Raw genomic sequence first — 22,870 nt, 5'->3', positions numbered from 1 at the left:
TAGTCCGTACCGGGAAAGGCTCCGCCCCCTCCTGGATCACAAACCCTTCGATAACATGCGTCAGGATTTGGGGTTTCACAATGGCCTGTGGTGGTTTATTCTCACCATTCTGGGGGGCAGTGCCGGTGATGCTGGAGGCAGAGTTTCCGTTCCCTGAGGTCATGCCGGGGCTGCTGAGGTCGGTCAGTGCATGAACAATGCCCTGCCCTGCCTCTGTACAAGGAAAAGATAGGCAGACACAGAACGGGAGTTCAGTACCAAAGTCTAGGCCAGTAGCAAGAAAGCAAGGACTCAAAATGGGCCTCTCTTTTCCCGTGGAGCCAAGCAACCATGCAAACCAAACAGTCCCCTTTCTTAATGACGTATTTAAAAGTGGTACAATTTCAATGGACATACCACCAAGAGTGCCTATAATCAGTTCTGCTATAATGCAGCCAATCAATGAGCAGTTTCTCTTTCTTTCCACCTGTGCTAAGAAAGTCCAATCAGGTTAGACAGATAAGATGTCTGTCTTTGAGGAGTTAAAGCCATGGCTGTCATGGACAAATAGGGTGACATTCAGTTTGAGAGCTTATGCATTCAAGGTGACATCTAAAACCAGGACAAAATACTGACCTATGTACATGTTTTAAGGTGTGTCAGGGTTTCGGAGAGAAAGGTTAAATGGATCTTCTATAAGGTTCCTTGGAGAAGGCTTGGGTTTTGAGAGCCATGTGAAATGTCACAGCACTGAACCCCAGAAATGAAGGCAAAGGGAATTTGGGGGCTGATCCTTAAATATAGACTACAAAGTGGATCTGACAATTCAAAAACTGGTTATTTGGGGTCACTGCATTAAGATATGCATGTATTCTATTTTTCTCCAGAGGAAGCCACTAGGCAGAGCTGAGATTTTCTATGCTATTTCTACTGGTCAAATACTCTCAGTCAAGCCTCTTGCCCAGCTTTCAGTTCCATACCCAATTTGATCCTCAGCAAATTATAGACCCTTTCCTTCTATCTCTCTGTGGACCTCTTTCCCTAAGTTCTCTTCCTCTATGGACTTGCTAGTCTTCCTCTGAGAGCCCTAACAGGCTGCTCCAAAATGTGCGATGAGGGGCATCTACAGAACCACACCACACCACAATGCTCCTCTTCCCGTCTATACTTCAAAGAGCCTTTCCTGGGAGCTCTGAGTCCTTGTCTGAGAGGCGCAACACTTAATCACTTCACTTTTGTGACTCTTTCTCTGCCCCGTTCTCAGGGTCATTTGCTACCATCAACTGACCAGTGAGCTCAGACTGCCTTTAACCTGGACATTCTTAAAAAAGGAAGGAACAGAAAAGGAAAGAAAAGAAAGGAAAGAAAAAAAAGGTCCTTTCTTTAGTGCAACAAACCTTTTAATGTGAAGCATAACACAGTGGAGTATGGTGGATGTGTGTGTGTGATATAAATGCTTTTAAAACTCTTTTAGTATATGTGTTATGAAAGTAATTTTTACACAAAACTTTCTATGAAGATGCTCTCATTTCATGCTAAAAATACAAAATATCAACATGGAATGGGAATTCATATGGTCTAATTTTGCCAGAATAGACCTATTTTAAGAAAGGTTTACAATGAGGTCACGAAGTCTTGCACCCCATCCAGTTTATTTTCTGACTAATAATCCTAATGCTCAATAAACTAAAATAAATCTTTTTTGATGCAAAGATGTTGGCTATGACACATGCCTTTAGTATTCACCAATTCTTTAACAACAACAAAACTCAGGGCTGAGCAGGAGCCATCCAAGAAATGTGGTTGCTGAGATCTTCTCATTTTATTTATTTTTTGTTTGAAATACAGTTGTGCAGCAAGTTAGAAAAGTTCCCTTAAGTGTATATATTCATTTGAAAAAAAAACTTTTTTAATAGCTTTAGCTTTGCTGTAGAGATGGAGAATTTACTCCTCTTTTGGAATTGGCCTTTCTACATCGTAAAGGTGTTTGGGAACTAAAAAATACAGTGCATGAGTAAGTGGGAGGCCTGAGTTTATGACATAAGCAATCAAATTAAGATGCTCTACATTTATGTAATTAATCAAATTAAGCTTTTAAAAGCAACTGCAAACAAAAAATAAATAAAACAGAAAGACCACAATTACATTTAAATATTTTAGTCTGCACTTACACAATTATATTTTCTTTGCTTTTATTTTAAAAAAGAAAACAAATACATTTAAAAATGATGAATAAATGTTAAAACTACAAAGCTTTTTATTAATTTATTAATAATTATTAATTTAGTTTTAGATCATGGCCATTTCTTCCTAATTAGACCCTATTCTTTGATTAACCTAGTGAACTGCAGATTACAAAATCAGAGGATTGGAAGTCTAGTTCAACTGTTTACCCAATACCCAGATCTTCACTATAATACTCCCACCCAATGATTTTTGAGCAGTTGTTTGGCAAAGGAACTCACTATCTCTGACATAGTTTATTTCTACCATGGACAGTTCAATTAACAACTTATTCCTAGGGCTGTATGATGGTGGCTCAGTGGCAGAATTCGCTCCTGCAATGCCAAAACGGGTTTGATTCCCGGTGCCTGCCCATGCGAAAAAAAAAGTTATTCCTTAAAATGGGCCAAAAATCTTCTTCTGTTAATTTCTGCCCACTTATCCTGGTTCTATTCCTTTAGACAACACAGAAGAAGGCTTAGTATCAGATCTGTTTTATGATCAAAAACACAGACTTAGACCTGGCTTAGAGTCTGGTCTCTATCAGTCACTTGGTGAACTTGGGCAACTCATTACCCCGAGCTTCAGTTTCACTGGTGGCAAAATAAGAACAACAACAAATACTTATTTTAGTGTTGTGTGAGGACTAAATGAACCGATGCATAGCAGTGCAGTGCTAGCACACCTAGAAAATGCTAAAAACATGGTAGATGCTACTCTAGGGTCACGCAAGATGTCACTCATGATCCCTGAACACATCTCTCCTCCAAGCTAAACCTCTTCTGTGCTTTTAACTATTTCTTTTTTTTTTTTAACATTTTTTTTACTATAAAATGTAACATACACAAAGCAAAGAAAGAAAAAACAATAATTTTCAAAGCACACTTCAACAAGTAGCTACTGAACAGATCCCAGAGTTTGTCTCTGGCTACCTTTCTACCATCTCAGATTTTTCCTTCTAACTGCTCCAAAACACTGAAGGCTAGAAGAATATTAATATGCTGATTCAGCAGTCATACTCACTCATTAAATCCTATTTTCTCTGTTATACTTCCTCGTTCTCCTTGATCCCTCTCCCAATCTATAGGGATCTTTAGGCAATGCCCACTCTGACTGTTTCATGTTGAAAAGGGGTGTTCACAATGCCCATTCTGACTGTTTCATGTTGAGAAAGGATGTAATCAATCGATAATTTTGGAGAGACTGGTCCCTCTGGGCTTCAGGATTTATCTGACCTAGGAACCCTCCAGGAATTATAGGTACCAGGACAGAGTTTGTCATGGCCTACCATACCTGATTTTTTTTTCATTTTTATTGATAGAACAATATACAAGCCATACATTCTTAACATACAAACATTCCATACATGGTGTACAATCAATGGTTCACAATATCATCACACAGTTGTATATTCATTACCAGGATCATTTTTTAGAACACTTGCATCACTCCAGAAAAATAAAAAGAAAAAAGAAAAAACTCATACATACCATATCCCTTATACCTCACCCCTCCCTCTCATTTACCACTAGAATTTCCATCTACACAATATACATATTTTAAAATTTTAACATTTGTTCCCCCCTATTATTTATTTTTAATCCATATGTTTTACACATCTGTCCATACCTCGATAAATGCAATGATGTCTTATTTTATTACACTTCTTTCCTCTCTGTTCATCTGGAAGACGTTTCAACTATTTCTTACATTAAAAAGCCACAAGTTCATCATCACCCCAGGTCTTTACCTACATCTTTTAATGTCGGGTGCAAAGTTAATACTAAATATATTTACTGCAAGTAAAATCATCTAAAAGATCTAGTGGCTAAGATCTGTTGTTTGTTGAGGGAGATGAATGATATCTCTGCTTTAGTTTATAATACTTCTATGGAATTAAATAAATTTCCTATGAACTCTGGGTTCACTCTCTACCTCCTACCTTTCACTGATATTCATCACCAAATAGTTTCTGCTATCTTGCCTCCTTTTATGGGCTCTCTGCTCTCCCTGCTCAAGCCCTCTTTCCCCTCCACCCCTTTCCCTCCTGTCTCTCAGGTCTATTGGGGAACACTCTTGAAGTCTGAGTCTTTCCTCATACAAATATGCTACTGAACAGATACATTTCCACCTAAGCAGTTACAGAGCCAAAGCTTAACTCTGGGAAGCAAAGAAAGTTTTGGAATCTGAGTTTTAAAAAAATAAAAAAGATCTTATTAAAAGAAAGAACAAACTAATAAACCTTTTGCCACATTAGAAGCTATCATCCTCTGTAACTTGGGTTAGATTATAGGAGAGACAGAATTCAAGGGACACAGGGAGAATTTTATGAATATACAAAGGCCCGCAACTACTTTGCTTTGCTGTAATCTTGTAGGCCAATACCTTATTATTAGCTTTAGTAACAAAGGAGTTTGGGCTATTTCTGGAATGACTAAACACAATCTCACCTCCTGCCAAGCTCAGCGCACTGAGATTAATTTAATCTGCTCCTCACTCTCCCAGATTGTTTTGCAGCCTGCTTGGGTGAAAGAGGGCAGTTTAACAGTGAAACCTGCAAAAACCTGCCCTGCTGTCCCTGAGGCCAGATAAAAGAGGGAGAAAAAGAAATACTCCATCTCTGGAACTTATTCTTTACTCAACTCAATTCCCGTTACCAGTCCAGAAGGTATAAGTGCTACCAGAAATTCCCCTAGGTCTCAAATGCCTCTTTACCAGAGTTACGTACCTGAAACGGAAAGGTGGAGGCCAGGACTCCATGAAGAACAGAGGCAGAAGGGAAGGGAGGAAAGGAAAGCCAAGCTTCAGTGGTGGCGGTGGTGGAGGTAGGAGGGGAAGAGGTAGGATTGCATCTTTAATTGAAGCCGACCACAAAGAGCTAAGTATTCCAGATGAGCAAAAGAGTATGTTCTGGGGAGTCATTATATAATAAATGTCTCAACCTCTAGGTTCCTTCTCAATTCTGGTCTCATCCACGACGCCTGGCACACACAGCTCTTACAGGGTCAAGTAAATGTGCCTTCTTGGCTCATGTTTGTGAAATTATCTATTTCAGGGTTGGTCACCTCTGTCCGTACAGAAACCCGGTACACACAGCAGGTTTCTCTAGACAGGGGACTTATCTTTATATCTTAGGGCTAATGTAAGGCCAATATATAACAGGTGCTTAATACTTGTTAAATAGTATTAAACCCATGGCCTCCAACCTTCACTATTGATGTAAAAGATCTCTCCAGAACCAAAACAGGTACCCTGGTACCAGCTGAGGTTTGCAAATTACTTTCTGAGGCTATAATGACTTGAGAGCAGTGAAACCAGTGCCTGCCTAAAGGAGTGGCATTTCTGGATACCCGGTTATGAAGAATGAGGGCTAGATTTTGGCCCATTTCTTCCTGTTAGAATGGGGATTTCCTCAGCAGAAGCGAAGCACAGCATTCAGTCTGCCCTGAAATCTGGAGGCCAGCTTCCAAATCCAGAACTCCTGATTCCTCAGCCCTTGGAAACCCTTATGCTGGCAGCAGGCACTTGGAAAGGCAGGATGACCTCTAGAGGCAGATACACAGAGATGCCTGTAAAAATGGCCCCACCCTCAGCACAGCCGGTAGGCTTCCAAAGCAGCTGTGCTCTCCAGCTTGCTTAGGACAGGTCAGACTGGTCCCAGCTGGGCAAAATCTGGATCCCTTCAGAACCAGTTTGATGTTCTTTATGTGCACAGATAAGGCAAGAGTCATCAGTTACAATGGAATACAATTTTTGCAATAACAATTGCAATGGTTATTTCAGATGGCTATTGTCACTCATGCTATTTGCTCCTAAACCAAACAGCATTACAGACCAGACTCCAGAGGAAATGGAGAGCAAGCACAGCTTCTCCTGCACCCCCTCTGCTTGGTCAATGGCTGATTTCCACTTTCTCTAGACACAAGGAAAAGGGAGTATTCTAATCAAAAAGACTTCTTACTAAACCCACTTGGCTGCAACAGGAGTAAGATGGAGTTAATGATGTTAACAAAGAATTTAAGGAAGCAGAGTAGGTGATAACATGGGTCATTTGCCTGCAGCAAATTCTGCATGACAAATGGCAAAATAAGGTCACCCATATAACACAGAGTGCTCTCTCCTGAGCTTAGCTTACTGGACTCAGCCATGTGACCACGATGGGTGACAGCAGGATCCTAAAGAATTACTTGCTTCAGAGTCTAGTGGAGGACCTGCAAAATTATGCACATGTTGCAACAATATCTATGAGATAGATAAAAGAGACACAGATTGCACTGGATCTGAGCAGCAGCAGGCTGTACTACAAGACTAAACTGAGGGCAGAATTCCTTGTGAAAAGGCCTGTAGGCCACCATTTACAAGGTCTCTATTTAAATTTAGGCCCCCAAAGAAATGAGTACCACTCTGAAAGTGAGAAAGGCAAGATCTTTCATAAGCATTCATTTGACTTCTTCCCACCCTCCAAAAGGGAGGCTGGAAGGGGAGGGAAGTAAAGAGATGGGGCTCTATCAAGGGACCCTGACAGAGGCCATTAATTAGAGATTCAGTTGGGGTTAACAACTGTCTTTAAAATGCAAATAACATACCTAGTCATTCACACCTTCCTGGGAATTACTGACTCAGATAAGCGTATTGCTTTCGTCCCAATTTAGGGAACAGAAGGTACGGTGGGAGGGTGGGAGGGTGTGAGGGTAGAGAGTGATCATTTTGGATCTTGGGGCATTTAGAATCACTGGACTGTAGAGGATTCAAGTTAGAAAGACCCAGAGTCTAATATGTTAATTTTCCAGATGAGGCAAGTAGGCATCAGAGGTGAGGAAACATTACCCAAGGGTACAAAAGTTAGTCAGTGGCAGGTTCCAGAGCAGGACTCTGTTTTTAATATTTCCCTGGCGGGCTGCCAAGTGGAGGGAAAGGTGTGGTTTGATTAGCCATGAGACAGAATGAGGACATCTGGATAAAGGGGGGAGGAAATTTAAAGTGTATTCTAGGATGTTTTGAAGCAGAAGCCAAAAATTTATGGGCTGGAGAATGATTTAGGTGAGTGACTCCAAAATGGGATTTCTAATCTATTAAAGAAGGGATCACTGAACACAGTAATCAGGATCCATGAGCTAGATTCTGTATTTCAGGAAGACTAAACGGAAATAGCACATACCTTCAACAGGATTAAACATGCTATTGTTTGATAACATATTTCCCTGATTCTAAAATGCCATAAGTTCATATGACCCATTTCCCTCACATAAGTTTCTACAATAAACTCGCAAATTGATTATACATGCATGTCAACTGCAGACTGTACATGTTGGAAATACGTCTTTTAGAATGAAGGTAAGAGTAAACGCCAGTATGTTTGGAAATGGATAGAAGTGACGGTAACACATTATAGTGAGTATAATTAACAGCAATGATATGTGGGTATGACTGTAGTTAAAAGGGAAAGTTTAGGGTCGAGTATGTCATTAGAAGAAAAGCCAGAGACAAACACGGGACTGTATAACATAGTGAACTCTTGAGGGTGAAAAATGTTTTAGAATTGATTGTGGTGATGACTGTATAACTGTGAATTTACTAGAAGACATTGACTGTACATTTTAGATGGATTGTATGGTTATATGAATTTATCTCAAATAAAAAAAAAAACGAAACACAAATCCCCAAAAGAGTAAATGCCATTTATTTGGAAGACTGTGTTTTCTAAAGCACACACAAAAGGCACACTTTGTGGTGTAAAACTGTAGGCCTCTTCCCACTAAGAGGTCTCCAGAATACCAGAAGGCAAGAGAAAGCAAAGTCAAATGTTTGTAAGCTTTTCAATACTACTAAGGACCAAGCTGTCAAGATACGCAAGACCTTACTGCCTGGAGGGCAAATAGCAGGCTGTGGCTCTCCTGCCGAGATGTCAAGCCATCCTGCCCATCGGAGCACCTTCCTCAGCTCCGCAAACAAGAGCAGCCTGCTCTAAAGGACCACTCCCACAGAGGGGCAGAAAAAGCAGTCAGGAGGTCCCTTTGGACTTTGCCAAGCAAAGTGTTAAGTTTTCCAGTCCTAGGAAGGTGAGTCCCTGGATCCACACCTGGGTGCCTGCAGTGGAGCTGGCCAGCAGAATGAGAGAGTCAGAGCCAGGTGGCCTCAAACCTGTCCTCCAGTGTCACTGCAAGGTGACCTTGTTGGGTTTGTGTTAAGAAGATTGGAGAGCAGACATGCTTCTGAAATCTTGAGCATCTAGGGGATTGCCTAGCAGTCCTGGCAGGGCTGAGTAACTCTGGTTAAGGCATCTGCTAGGGAGGGCCTCTTCTCCCTTGCTGGCAGCCATTACCATACAGCTGACTTTCATGCTGTCTCTTAGGACACAGGCAAAGAGAGCGGCCTTCTGACTCACCCACAATCCCCAGCCAAAGTGTACATAAGCTGAATTGTAAACAGCTGAATGTTTTCCAAACTGCCACCCCCAGCTACTAAGGAAGGAATCAATGGAGCGAACAGCTGCCCTCCCTCATGCAGTCCAGGACAACAGGAGCAATGGGGGATTTCCAAACAGCTGCAAGAACTGCTTCCCAGCTCACAAGCTGAGCCCTGCAACAAGGGCCTCTGACTCCCAGATCAAACTCAGCAGTAGCACCTGCAGGTCTGCAGGGTGATTTCCAACAGGACAGATCAACATGCCAGGGAATCATAGCTAACACTGATGCAGAGAGGCAAGGGAGAGTTTGCAAAAGTCCTACTTAACCCTTGGTGATTGAGGCCAAGCCCATGGTATCCAATAGGTCGAGGGCTCCCAGGTATTCTTACCTCCCAGTGCTCTGGAAAATGCCATGATTTCAAAGGAAAAATATCTGGAACTAATGGTAAAGGATCCATGACAGAGACATCAAGATAACAGACAAAAGGGAAGACTGGCAGAGTGGAAAGAGCACTGGCTCTGGTGATCAACCTGGGCTCATATTCTGGTTCCATCTTTGAATAGCTGTGTGGCTTCAGCCACTTGGTACCCGGTCTGAGACTTAGTTTCTCCATCCATAAATATAAGGAACATACAGTCTGTCTTGTAAGGTTACAGTGAATATTAGAGTTTTACAGATTGTAAAATGCCTGTTACTTTAGACATTTTGAAGCTGTACTATATGGCAGTTAAGACTTTGGGACCAGAAAACCCTGGGCTTAAATACTAGCTTATAATCCAGGGCAAGTTACTCTAAAGCCTTAGTTTTCTCAACTATAAAATGGGCCACCTACATCTGTTTCATGTGGCTGCAGAGTGGATTATATAAGATAATGCGAAGTACAATATAATGGAATTGGTCCAGTTTTGCCACAAGAGTCCAATGATCACTGAGACCAGAAACAAGATGAGGAAACAGTCAGCCCCACCTCACCATTTCACTGAGTCAGATCTCCTACAGTTCCAAAGCAGGGTTGTTCTTTTCTTGGCCAAAACTCAGATACCATTTACATTACTCAGACGCCTCAGTCTACTCAGGATGCCCCCTCCTTATACTCTTGAGGTCAGGCTTCAAGAATTGCTCCCTCTACTTTGACAGTGAACAAACGCAACATAATGGAAATACCCCTGCTCTTTAGGGCAAATAAAAGACTCAATTCAACCTCAACAGTTATTAATTCAAAGGTCAAGACAACCACCAGATTCCCTTTCTATAAAGTCCTTTCATGAAAGTCCAAGGTATCAAGAGACAGTGACAGAAACACCAAAGAGGTAACTTCAGGACAAATAAAAAGAAGTACCATTTTATTAGACAATAATAAATTTATGGGCCTTGTAATGAGGATGTAGATAAGCCTGTGAAAAGAAATCAGCTTAAAAGACAAGATAAAATCATGGTAGGTTTATACCAGTTTACAAAAGGCACCTGGAATATTTAGTAAATTTCCTAATATTTTTGAGGTTGATAACAAAGAAAGGCAATCACGTTCTTAATGATGGTTTTTTTTTTTTTTTGGGTTACCAATCACAGGCTCACTAACAGCTGTCTTCTCTATATACTGGGCTAGATACTATTTATTTTGCAAATCAATCCTGCTGCTAATTTCTGTTTCTGGAAAACATTAACCATTTCCTCTGGTAACCATTTTCTAAGCTTTCAATCACCCTACCTTACCACTAGTCCATTGGTACAACAAATTAATACAGGTTACTGGAGATCCGCAAGTGTAGACTTAATTAAAAAATTTTTTTTGCTTCACATTAGTTTTGTTTTAATTTAAAATGTCATTTGCTTTGATTATTTAAAAATGTCTTAATATCACTGTATGACTCCAGACCACATATGGATTGCAAATATGCCAAATAAATCAGTTACTACATATAATTATACATTATTTGAGATATAAGAGCCATGCAACTACAGCTTTAAAAATAACTCAGCACACATGCACACTTTCATTTTCTTGTCAATAGTCTCAATATTCAGTATCTGGCCTGGTCCTTACCTACTAGAGAAGCTGGTTATGATATGTCATTTAATAGCCATTTCTTTTTAGTATAAACTAATATATTTTACTGCTAAGAAGAAAATCATCCAAGAAACAGACATTTGCTGATGTCTTAAAGAAAATCTTAATAGCAAATTGGGACTCACTTCAGCACCTGGATTCATTTTAGACCACTGGCAGTCCATTGTTGTAGCAAGTTTTTTTTTCAGCAGACATAGAAGGAATGCTCTCTTCTTTTAGACATTGAAAGAAAAGGAAAAATCCTTTTTTACTAACTATAAATGCTTTGAACGAGGACAAAAAAAAAAACTATTAAGTTTACTATTCTGGCCTGTTTTACAATGAATCACAGAGCAACTATTTTTTATTTGAATTATATGCTGTGTTTCTTAGTATATTTTTTATCTTAAAAACTAATAATTCTAAATTGTGTAACTCTTGATTAACTATAAAACAGGCTATTTCTTGACTAATTTTAAAAAGGCATGCTTTTTTTTTTTTAAACCGAAAACTTACTTAATCTTTTTAGCTGATTATAAACCACACTGTAGTTTAAACCATGCCATAAAAGCGTCTTAAAACATAAATCTACAAATGTTTGGACCTCTACCTTGAGAGGTAGTCCAGCTTTGAGTTCCATCAACAAGATGTTAAATCACAGAAGAATAATTTCTGTCATTGGCCCAAAAAACTTCATCAGAGTTAGACTGCATAAGGCAATCAGTCTTCATGCTGCTTTTTCACAGAGGTGGGAAGGGTGGACAGGCTCAGACATGGGACTTCTAACTTCAAGACAGTCTCCTGAGGACTACACAAAAGTGTGTCTCTCTTTACAACCACTTTTGTGATATTCCTCCTGACAGAACATCATCATCATTATCTTACAGTTGTAAGATGGCACAAAACAAAATGAATAGAAGAGAAACTATCATTAATGAAGACTTCTTACTTTCCCTACTCTCATCTCTAACAGATACATCTTTTCAGAAGAAAATCTCCAAATCTGCCTGGAGATTAACTTGCAATGAACAGCAGGGAGAGTTTTAATGTAAATTTGTGCTGACTTGAAAAGGTGTCGGGAAAACCCTTGGTACCTATCATACCAACAAGAGCAGTATTCACAGTATACTGTTAGAACCTCCGTCCTGTTCCCTAGCTTTTAATTTAAATTTTATTTTGGCTTGCTGATCCATATGAGCTGCAGTGAAGAACTGTGATAGGAGGTGGGTAAACTTTGTTCAGCAAATAATTACCAAATGCCTAGCATGAAGCCCACAGACCAAGGGATGACAGAGACTTGGAGGAAGAATCCAAGGCAGTCACACTGTCCTCTTCATACATGAGTAACTGAAAAAATAGGGATTAAAAAGACATACAAAAACGTACAATAAAGATTCTTAATTCTGAGACAATAATCTTTATTTTTCCCTAAATAAGAAACCCTAGAGAGGTGACAAGGTTAGAAGCAAAAACAGTTCAATTTTGTAAGATCATCTATCCATTCATTCCTCTTCTCTTAGTTTATTCCCACTGCCTCTGAAAGATCAGCACCAAGGGATGCAAACTATCTGAGACAGGAAATGAGTAAGACAGGAAAAAGGATGTGGTGTGAGAAAGAGTGGATTCTGGGGCTGAGCCAGAGGAACAGGCAGGGTCACAGATGGGGGAAGGAGTCTTAATGGCAAGAAGAGAAATCTCAGGGTTTAATTAGTTTAGACCAGAAAGTCAATGACAGAGGAGGTGAGTCTGGAGAAAGCTATGGAACTGAGGTAGAATAGGATCTTCCTAAGAGGTGATCCTCCACTGAAATGCAGAGATGATGGTTGAGGAGACCGACAGCCAAGAGGATCATTACTGGGAGAGAAGGAAGGGCTGGAGTTTCCCCTTTACTTTAGAAATAATATATATATATATATATATATTCAGTGCTCTTAACAACAGTTAATTGGAAATGAAACTAGGATCTTGAAGATAAAAAGAAAGGGCAGGGAAGTGGGGACATGATGAAACACTAACATTCATTAACCATCTATGTGCCAGACGACAGTAAAACAACAGTTAAAAATAAACTGCTGGACAACTGAGAAACCAACCCAATAACAGATATGTGGATAAGAAAATATCCACTTTCTCAAGATCAAGGCTGGAGATTAAAGGCATCTATTCTTCCCAATGTGAACGGATGAACCTGGAAATAGACCTTGGGTGGGCTGAGAGGCAGCAATCACGTGACGAAGAGTGCTAGAAAGGGCAGGTGCCAAAAGAGCACCACTACCCATCTGCTGGACTCTCTGTAAAACAAGTCAGCCCTTGTGAACGAGCCAAACCAGATGCCCTGCTTCCCGCCTTTCAGGGTCTGGGATTTAGTGCAGAAATTAACAGTGGAAAACAGTTTATCAGCTGATTCAAAAGTGCTAATATTTCCAAATATAGATTCAGATGTTGTGGGCCACGCGTTAAAATCACTTTCAAATTCTCCATAGCGCCTTGGAGAGTGTTTTACACAATGCGGAAGACAAAAATTTGTGTTATATCTAACTGAAAGAACCCAAACCGCTAAGCCGTGTAGGTCTCATAAGACTCAATAGAGACTGAATCTTTTGTCTTAGAACCAACACATTAAATTTCTATCCTAGCATAAAAATGATGTGAAACCCTACATTCCCTGTGACTTAAACCCAAGGCCTAGTCAATAGGTACTGCCGCAGGTTTGCTGCCCTAAATTGGAATAAAATACAGGGAAGGCGGGGTTGCAGAAGGAATTTTCTTGCTTCATCAGCCTGTAATTTTCATGATCACCTAGAAATTCTGGCATTTCTAACATATGGGTTGACTCAGGAGGGGAAGAAAATCCCAGGTGAATGATAATTGGATTAAACAGGTATGCCCCAGAGCTAAATGGCTGAAAAAGGCCAGGACAGGAGGTACAGTTAAAGTGATATTATTTTCTAAACCAAAAATCGAGACACTCCTCTGACAGACAGTGAGATGGAATATTTTAAATTGGGGCTGTCCTAGAAAAATCAGGGACATATGTTTGATTTAGGTCGGTAACAGACTTTACAAGGGATCCTCTGGGCCTAATATGCTAATAGAAGGGGATTAAGGATCAAGGATGGATGAGGGGAAGGCTGTCACTGATTTGCAAAGAAGGGAAAAGAAAAAGAGCACACTCTGTAGACACTATATGAGAAAAAGGTAAACATTCTAAGTATGGAGTAGGAAAGAAAGTAAAGTTTTCTGAACTGAAGGTACGTCAGTGAAATCTGTTCAGTTATCAAGGACAGGAGTGGGGGAAGTGGGAATGTGAGAGTTGGGATGGAGGGGTATCACCAGCACAAACTGTATTCAACCTTACACGGGAGCCAGGTGTTAGTTCAGACTGTAGCTTCACTGTTGGTGCAACCTGACCTTGGACAAATTATTTCCCTCACTGGGGACCTCAATTTAAACAGAGAATCTCACAAATCCCGATTTTAATGTAAAAAATCAACAAATACGGTACATCTTCCTTTGGCATGGGAAAGACAGAAAACGCTCTTCTAAAAATGGAAGAGTTCAGGCACAGAACAGCTTGTCCTTTTCCATCCAATTAAAAACCTCGTGAGACTGAACTCGATTAAAAACAAAACTCTCGAGCGAAGCCGCAGGCGCCTCCAATAGGCAGTCCATTTCCAATAAAGTACAGCAGATGCCAGCAGCTCTGCCCCTAAACGGCTTGACCGTCCCGCGGTAAATCCCCAACCCTGAGAGGACACAGACATGTTAGGGGCGAGGTTGGGAGTATGCGTGGATTCAGAGTAGGGCTGGGAGACACGCTGAAGCATTTGGCAGCCGAGGTTGAAACAGCGGCTTCCAAGGACAGCGCAGGGCAGGCAGGGTCAGATTTGGTCGGAGGGAGACGCTGGGTTGCATCTCCCAGACGAGGGAGGAGGGGGAGCAGGGCACCTCCCCGGCGCAGAGAAGACGAGAGTCGCGGGCTGGCACGGCCTGGCAGTCAAGTAGGCCTGGGCCGCGAGTGGCACCGGAGGGCGGTGCCCGATTTGCAATGCGACGAGCCCGGTCTCCGACCACCCCCTCCTGGAAAGAACCCCTCCCCCGCCAAGGGCACTGACCTGTCCAGGGCCCGGCTGGGCCTGGCCGGGCGGGGCCTACGCAGCCCCACGGCCGGGCGCCGCCTCGCGCGGGGGCCCGAACGGGCCGCCTTCTCTCCGCCGCGAGCCTCCGAGCCGGGGCCCGGGGCTGCCGCGGCGCATCCGACCGCACCGGCCCGGCTGGCGTCAACAAAGGGCGGCCTGGGCGTGAGGCCGGGGCGGGGGCGCGAGGCCCGGACGGGTACAAGGGCGGCCGCCGGGATTGCGCGCGCGCACGGCGGGCGCTCGAGGGCTGCAGCCACCGCCGAGACAATGCGACGCGTTAGGGCCGGGCTCCCGCGGCCGCCTCCGCTGGAGGCGGAGCGAGGGCGCGGGGCGTGGCCTAGGCCGCAAGGGGCGGGGCCGTCGAGGAGTTGGGTGAGCAGGCACGGAAGCTGGGCCGCGCGCTTCCTTTGTGCCGCCGGCCTCACCAGGCCGCTGGAGGGAGAGCCGGCGCGGGCCGGACACTGCCCCGCCCCGCCGCTCGGCCCCGCCTCCCTGCCCGCGGGAAGGCTCTGGAGGCCGGATGCCGCGGAGCAGAGGAAGGCCTGTGGCGGCGTACGGACGCCAAGGTTTCGGTTTAGAGGCGAGGGCCTTGCCACGAGGACGCCTGCCATCTCGCCTCCATCCAAAGCCTCGCTGTGGCTTGGTAGGCTCACTCCCGCCGCGGCCAAATCACTAATCTGTGTTGCCTTAGAGGAAATAACTACCAGTAATTAAGCGCCTAATATGGGTTGAGCCCTATATGCACACACTGAAACTTATTCACAATAATCTTACAAGTAGTCATTATCTTCTCAATTGGAAACTGAGCTTCATAGAGATTAATGACCAAAGTGATACGGTTACACCTTCATAAACAGTGAAAATCCTTTAGGCTTACTGTGAAGGTTAATTGAAGAAATATATATAAATTGTAGTGTTTGGCACACAGTAGGAGCCAAACAAATATTAGTTTTCTTCCTAAACCACCCTGGTTTAAGGAAGACCAAATTGTCCTGGCGGTGCACATTTAGAGCTATGGAAGATACAAAAGCTGTACAACTGGACACACAATTCTCCCCTCCCCTGCGTTCTCAGGGTTGCTGAATAGATGACAAATTTCTGTTTCCATTCTTGAACTCTCTTTTCCAAACACTTCCCCTATTTTCTTGCCTTTCTTAGCATTCTTATTCATTTTCTTTATCTCTGTCTCTCCCCCATCCCTTTTCCTTTATTTCCACGTTTTACACATATTATGTACCGCTTGTTTACTTCTCTCCCTTTTTCTTTTTCCCATTCCCTTTTTTTCCTTTACCCCACATATCAAATTTTGAAACCCCTCTTTCGTTAATATTCACATTCTACTTCCCTCTGCCTTTGCAATTCTGACACTGTTTTGTTTATAAGCTAAGGTAATATTGATTGAATATTTGACTTCCTTTTATTTCCCAAATATGCTCACACTTTATTACCTCCCTACTGGACTGCCCCTTCGCCAACCCTGCATGCCCAAGACCTACCTATCCTTCAAGGATACAAGAACAGCAGTTAGCAAACTTTTCCTGCAGAGGACCAAATAGTAAATATTTTGTACTTTGCAGACTATATGGTCTCTGTAGCAACTACTTACTTCTGCTGTTGTAGATAAAAGTAACCAACCACAGACCACGAACCATGAGTGAGCATGGCTGTGTTCCAATAAAACTTTATTTATGGACAGTGAAATTTGGATTTCATATGCTTTTCACATATTAAGAAGTATTTTTCTTTTGGTTTTTAAAAAAACATTTTAAAATGTAAAAGCTTTGCAAGCTGTACAAAAACTGGTGCTGTGTTGGATTTGGCCCTTGGGCTCTAGTTTACCAATAACTGTTCTAGAACAATACCAATTCTTCCATGAAATTAATCCTGATGCTCTCTAGTTGGCAGTATCTTTTTCCTCTTCATAACTTTTGAAGCACTTATCAGTAATCCTTCTATGGTACTTATCATATTTTAGCATTTATTGTCATTTTTTCCTGTACATTTCTCATCTTTTCCAACAGACTAAGTTCCTTGAAGGTAGGAAACAGATCTTATTTCTTTATGTACTACCTCCCATGCCACACTGCTTTGCACAAAGCAGGCATTCAAATAAATATGAAATAAATATTTAAGTTGTGGGTGGTTGACAGTTATTCCAACTGTGCAAAGTATACTTCTCTTATGAGATAGTACTTCAAGAGCAGGATGTTTATTATGTGTATATCACCTTGATTACATTTCAGAGAAATATTTTTGGGAGGTTTATGGCTGAGATGGAGAAAGGTAGGCAAATGTCAGTGCATTTAGGATTTGTTGGATAATAAATATTTGAATGAAGGATGTTGATTTACAGCAGCCTGCTGGCAGGGCATGTGTCTTCAGTTGGTCCTAGTCAATATTTCTATCAGCTAATTGGTTAAAGACAAAGAAGCATGCTATATAATTTACGGATAGCAAAGTTAAATAGAAGAGTTAGTTTAATGAAGAACAGGATTCAGATGGAAAAGATTTCTGCTCCAGCACTTTCTCTCTCTCTGCCTCAGTTTTCTTACCTTTAAAGTAGGGATAATAAAAGTTCTTACCTCAAAGGATTACTGTCAGGGTTAAATGAGTAAAGACGTGTACAGCCTGCCAGAAAGGGCTCAATAAGTGTTAGCTATTTTTTTAACTATAACTCTTATTTTCTTGTTAGGCTGAAACTATGGGCCAAATTCACAAGATAACATTTAACTGATAGAATTAATTATATTTTGGTTCAAAATATAAATTGTACAAGTCTGAGACTGAGGAGTCCTGGCATGATAGCAGTTTATGAAAAAAGTCCATAAAATAAATTTAAAAATGCAACCCTCTGTGAACCAATAGTCTCATTCCCACTGAGTCCAAGGAGTTAACGTGGAGCTACAGGTGTAGCATCTTGATGGTGGAAGGCAAGGGAGTTACTACACAAGGGGTGGACCATGGCATTGCTCTTCCACAGCCGTGTGACCTGGGGCCTCTTCCAGCCTTTATTTCCTCCAATGCATAATAGGGATTTATCTCTCAGGGTTGCCACAAGTGAGTAAAGAACTATATGCCTGGCCCTTAGTAGGTGAACAACAAATGCATACCCTATAAATGTGGGAAACAGTCTGTCCTCATAAAGGGCTTACAAAGCTAGGCCCAGGTGTCAACCTATGGTGACTAGTTTTGGGGTATCACACTTTCAGGGGATTAATGAAAAGGTGAAATGTGCATATTCAAGGATCACAATTATGGTAGGAAGGTAGTTCCTGACATATCTTGGTTAAAAAAACAAAAGAAAGTAAAAAATCTCAGATATTTAGACTGGAAATTCTCTCTCTTTTTAATGAGAGGGAGGGGGAAGAGACGTGATAACTATCTACAAATACTGGCAAGCTGTAATGTATGAAGTTGACTCAGTTTTAACTCACAACACAGAATCATGAGCAATGGGTAAGAAGTTGCAGGAGAGCAGATTTTTTACTTAATCTGAAGAGCAATTGCTATAATTCCATAATGAAATGGGCTACTTTTCAACATGGAGAACCCCTCATCATTGCAAGGATGCAAACAGAGAAGAGATGACCTTCTTCCTGTCTTCTAATTTTTCTAGTATTATTTTCTCCATATTCTTTTGTTTTCTTCTCCTTTGATTCCATTACCAATTCCTTATAGGATATTTATAACCTCTCCTTCTACCTTGTCTCAGAGCACTTTTCTTCTCATTTCTCCTTCTTCAATTTCCAAACTCTTTTCTTGGGTCTCCCATCCCCAATGTCCAGAACACACTTGGCTCAATGGCTGGAGCTGCCTCCCTGAGTTCTAAGCGGCCTATGGCTCATAGTGCCACAGAGATCTGGGCCAAGATTGCTGTGCAAACTGGCAAAAAGGGGAAAGAAAGCAAATGGATCCCTGCAGGAGGTGGAGGTACTGCTGTGACTCCCCCATCAGGGGAGAGGGATCCACCAGTCTCCTGAAACCCAAATCACTGAAAAGTCCACTTGTAACTGGGCACTCACAAACAGACAGATGGTATTTCCAGAGCTGAGCAGTTTCTTCAAAGATGCTTGCATGAGTCAAACCTAAGCTGAATCCCCATCTAGTTATCCCTAGACAATTTCCATAGCTCAAAAGCTTTGGCAGCTATATATCTTGCCATATTTCTAATTTCAAAAATTCACTCTTAAACTAAATGAAGCAGGGGATTGAGAAAATTTGGTAACCGCCTCAACTCTCAACTTTACATGTGTATATTGGGCCTCAGATACATCTAACAGCAATGACATGTATGCCTCAGTGTGACTCTAGAATTTTCAACTCTCCTTTTCTTTCTCTACATTTTTATTCATTTTTTCTTCCTCTTTCTTTATCCTTTGTTTGTCTCATTTTCTCCCTCTGTTTCCACCTACCCAGCCCCCCTTGTTGCCTCTTTGGACCTGTAATAGTTTACCCTCCCATTCTAGATGTGCCAGTGAAATGTGCCAAAGGATGGCAAGGAAGGCAGACTTTCTTCCCTCCCCCAGGGGCCCTGCTACACTTCATACCGTGAGCTGGGGGCTGCTGGATGTTAGGGCTCTTGGGTACAGGCAGGCCACCAGGCATGGCAGTGACAATGGCTTGCTGATGTGGTGATGGGCCAGACCGAATCTCAGGCACACTCTTCTCCCCAGGCACCACTTCCTTCCAGTCATCTGGGACACACTGCTGGGGCTGTTAAGGGACAGGACAGAGAGATGGTCTTCTCGTGAACTACCTTTATGTTCTTGGACACGTCCCATTCTCGTGGAGCTTGGGTAGCAGAAAAAGACTTTAAGATTAAGTCACCCCAGATTTAGAGCGAATCCCCTTAACTTTCTTGTAATACCCAGAAAGGACTTCAACATTCAGCCTACCCAGAAACATATCCAAATGGGGTCTGTGGGATTGCCTGAGCTGTGGTCTCCTCATTTGCTCCCTGGACTTCGGGATCAGCTTACTCACCACTGGCGAAGCGGGCTGTAGTTGTAAGATGACAGCTGATGTGTGCTGGAACCTGCGTTGCGGGGTGTGGGACAGGCTCTCGGGATGTCCATTCTGAGGCCCAGCATCTGGTGTGGGAGGGTGATATTGCTGGCTGCTGCCAGGCTTGTGGAGATTGGCAGTGGGGCATTGGAATGGTAGAGTGGATGTAACTGGGCCTAGTGGCATGACATGGGCTTCTGAGCTGGGCTGTACAGCCAAGCTTGGAGGGATGGAGGTGAACTGAGGTTGGGACTGAGATTGGAGCACAGGCCGTGATTGCTGGGTCTGCTGCTGCTGCTGTTGTGCTTGTTGCTGTTGCTGCTGTTGGATCACAAATTGGGGCTGCAGGTGCTTTGATGGTGTCTGTGAGAGGAGCTGATGTGGCTGTAGCTGAGCATAGGCTGAAGGGGGAAAGACCCAGGTTAGGTAGTATGGCTTGACTTCATCTTCTGCTATGTCCTTTACCACCACCTTCCCCCAGCCGTGTCCCTCCCACATCTAAATAAATAAGTCTGCCCAAACTCAGTGTCTGATGTTTAAGCTCTTTCATTTTTTACCTAGAACCTGGCTTGGTCATTGCCATGGCCCCTTTTTATTTCTCTCTTTTTTTATCTTCCTTTCTCCCTATGCTGAAACACTGGGCTCCTTGTTCCTGTCCCCCAATGCCCAACTCAGCACTCACCTCCTCTGTGAAGCCTTCTTTGGCTATTCCAGGTGTTCAGAATTCTACAATGAGCAACTATGTTCTCTCTCTCTCTCTCTCTCTCTCTCCCCTCCATGCCTTTTACTTGCTAATCTCTGTGCCTATAATACCTACTGCCTCTCAACCCCTAAGCCAGCCCTTGCCTGGCTAGCTCATATTCATCCTTCTGGCTCCCCCCAGGCCAGGCCTCCCTAGGAAGAGCTGGATTCACAGTGGCCTCAGACATTTGCATCAGGCAGACCAGGGCTGGATGACCAGGTCCTTTTCTTAAATACTGTGGGACCTTGGGCTAGTTACTTAACCTCTTTAGACCTCAGCTTCCTTATCTAAAAAATTGGAAATAATAATAGTTTCTGCCCTGATAGTTATTATAAGGCTGAAATGAGAAAAAAAAAATTGTGAGAAAATGACATAATGGGCACAGCACAGTGCCTGGCACAATGTCATGCTCAGTCATTACTAACTAATTATAAATGATTTCAGCTTGGTTTAGGTTCTCAAAGTATCCTGGGCTTACCTCTATCAAAATAATGTATATTACATGGGTTATAATTACTTCTTATAATCTTTCCTTCCAGATCACTATCCCCTTGTGGTTGTAAACTTATGTGTTTCTATTGATCCAAAACCTAACATATTGTCTGACATCTAGAAGTAGATGACTGATAAGTGAGTATTGTCCTGATCTGGAATTCACAGGTTGCTATCTTTTTCGTTTTCCATTTTAACCAGGCTGGCCCTCTGAGGTCAGGATTCTTATACTTTTTTTTAATCCCTTCAACATTTAGCTTCATGCCTTGCATACAATAGAGATTCAGGAAATTCAGCTCAGAGATTGTCTTCATGCAGAGCACTCTGTTTTGTGGCATCCAAGCAGTTTAGGATGAGAGCAGTTCAGCTGAATCTGGCATGTCTAAAAGCTGCCTTCCACTGAGACTCCCATAGCTGGAGAGTCAGCAGGAGAGGCTGTGCCATGCAAATGCAAAGAGGGCCACAGCTGGAAGCTCACAAATGGATTTTTACAATCAAAGGCTCACAGCCAGTAAAGATAAAGGCAAATTCTGGGTCCTGAGGTAACGTTTGGAAGGATCCTGTAATGCTAGAGGTGCGAAATAAGCACATTTCAAACTGAGTTGGAGAGGCACCTTCTTTCTTGAATTTTGTCTGTTTACATGGAAGTTTTTATCTATCTCATCACAGCCTGACATGGAGTTCTAAGTGTAACCGCAATAGGAATGGTAAGGAAAGGACAGAGGCAAGAGGAAAAACAAAACAGTATAAAGGAAAAACAAAACAGTACTTAGTGACTGATTATTTTGGTCAGAGAAGGAGAATGTAGATGGCCCCCAAGGTTTTAGTCTGGATGTTTGGAGTGAATGACGGAATTGAGAAACTTGAACAGGGATGTGGTTTTGAGGGAAATGAGTTAGGTTTAAAGTGATGGTAGAATATCCAAGTGGAAATTATAGGCATTTGGTGATTATAAATTCCATTGATCCCAACCTCCAGCCCTGTGTCCTAATTCCACATTGAATATCTCAAAATGTATCACACAAAGACATTGCAAATGGAATTCTGAAGAAGATATTGAAAGGCATCCGAAAGACACACATGCATGTTTTGTTTTAGAAGCCAAAAAGGTGGGCATCATCACTGAATACTCAACCAAAACTTTCTCTCCCTAAAAACAAAATCATGAATTCACATTAATCTGGAACACAGTCATTTAGGAGCTCCCCATCTTAAGTGAGAGCTGGAAATGGTTCAGGGAAGGTGAGAGGATCAATGGCATGGCAACCACTAGTTGGCATCAGATTTTCATCTGTTACACAAGAGGTCTGGGTTAGGTGATCACTCAAATCCTTTCCAGCTTTACAATTTGATAGGGATGGCTATTATATAAGAATAGTTTAAAATTCAGGATTGATTTGGTGGAAAAAGAGGGCTAGAGAGGGAAAAAGCTCTAAATCTATAATGCCTAAAGAATACAGTTCTGGAAAATACCCACTTGTTTACCAAAGATTGGGAACAGAACTCCTGGATTTCTGCTCCTCTAATTCCTGTGCTTCCTTCCTATTCCACTCTGCTCCCCACCATTATATATCCTCTTCAGTGCTGATTGAAAACTGAGGGCAACTGTTTTAGGACAAATGATTTTAGTATATATTAATGCTGGAAATAAATCCATCGATCAAAGGACCCAAGGTATTTTGGGGGGAGTATATATTCTTAAGTTTTTGAGGTTACTAAAAAGGAAAGACCATGATTTAACTCTAGCATTATCCTGGCTCAAAAATCCTTTTGTGTAGACTATTGCAATTACTTTCTCTCTGATTCATTTCTTCTTTCTATAATCCATATTATAGAT

General features: G+C 42.1%; 1 protein-coding gene across 6 annotated transcripts in view; it reads right to left on the bottom strand.

The window, feature by feature from the left end:
* The window catches only part of PHC2 (polyhomeotic homolog 2), a 146,306-nt gene that overhangs the window by 13,592 nt on the left and 109,844 nt on the right, over positions 1-22,870 (bottom strand). For 4 of the 6 annotated variants that reach the window (XM_077150404.1, XM_077150403.1, XM_077150401.1 and 1 more), the window contains 3 exons: positions 19,779-20,200; positions 19,343-19,508; positions 11-213 (listed from right to left, as the gene is read on the bottom strand). In XM_077150404.1, coding sequence (XP_077006519.1) covers positions 11-213; positions 19,343-19,508; positions 19,779-20,200 — 791 coding nt within the window. Of the gene's footprint in view, positions 1-10; positions 214-10,802; positions 10,957-14,771; positions 14,860-19,342; positions 19,509-19,778; positions 20,201-22,870 lie in introns of those variants that run through there. The other 2 variants (XM_077150407.1, XM_077150406.1) reach the window with 2 other exon arrangements.

The sequence above is a fragment of the Tamandua tetradactyla genome, chromosome 2 (genome assembly GCF_023851605.1).
Source record: "Tamandua tetradactyla isolate mTamTet1 chromosome 2, mTamTet1.pri, whole genome shotgun sequence".
NCBI classification, from domain to species: domain Eukaryota; kingdom Metazoa; phylum Chordata; class Mammalia; order Pilosa; family Myrmecophagidae; genus Tamandua; species Tamandua tetradactyla.
The sequence above is the reverse complement of the archived record's forward strand: the minus strand, read 5'-3'. Positions and strand labels throughout refer to the sequence as shown.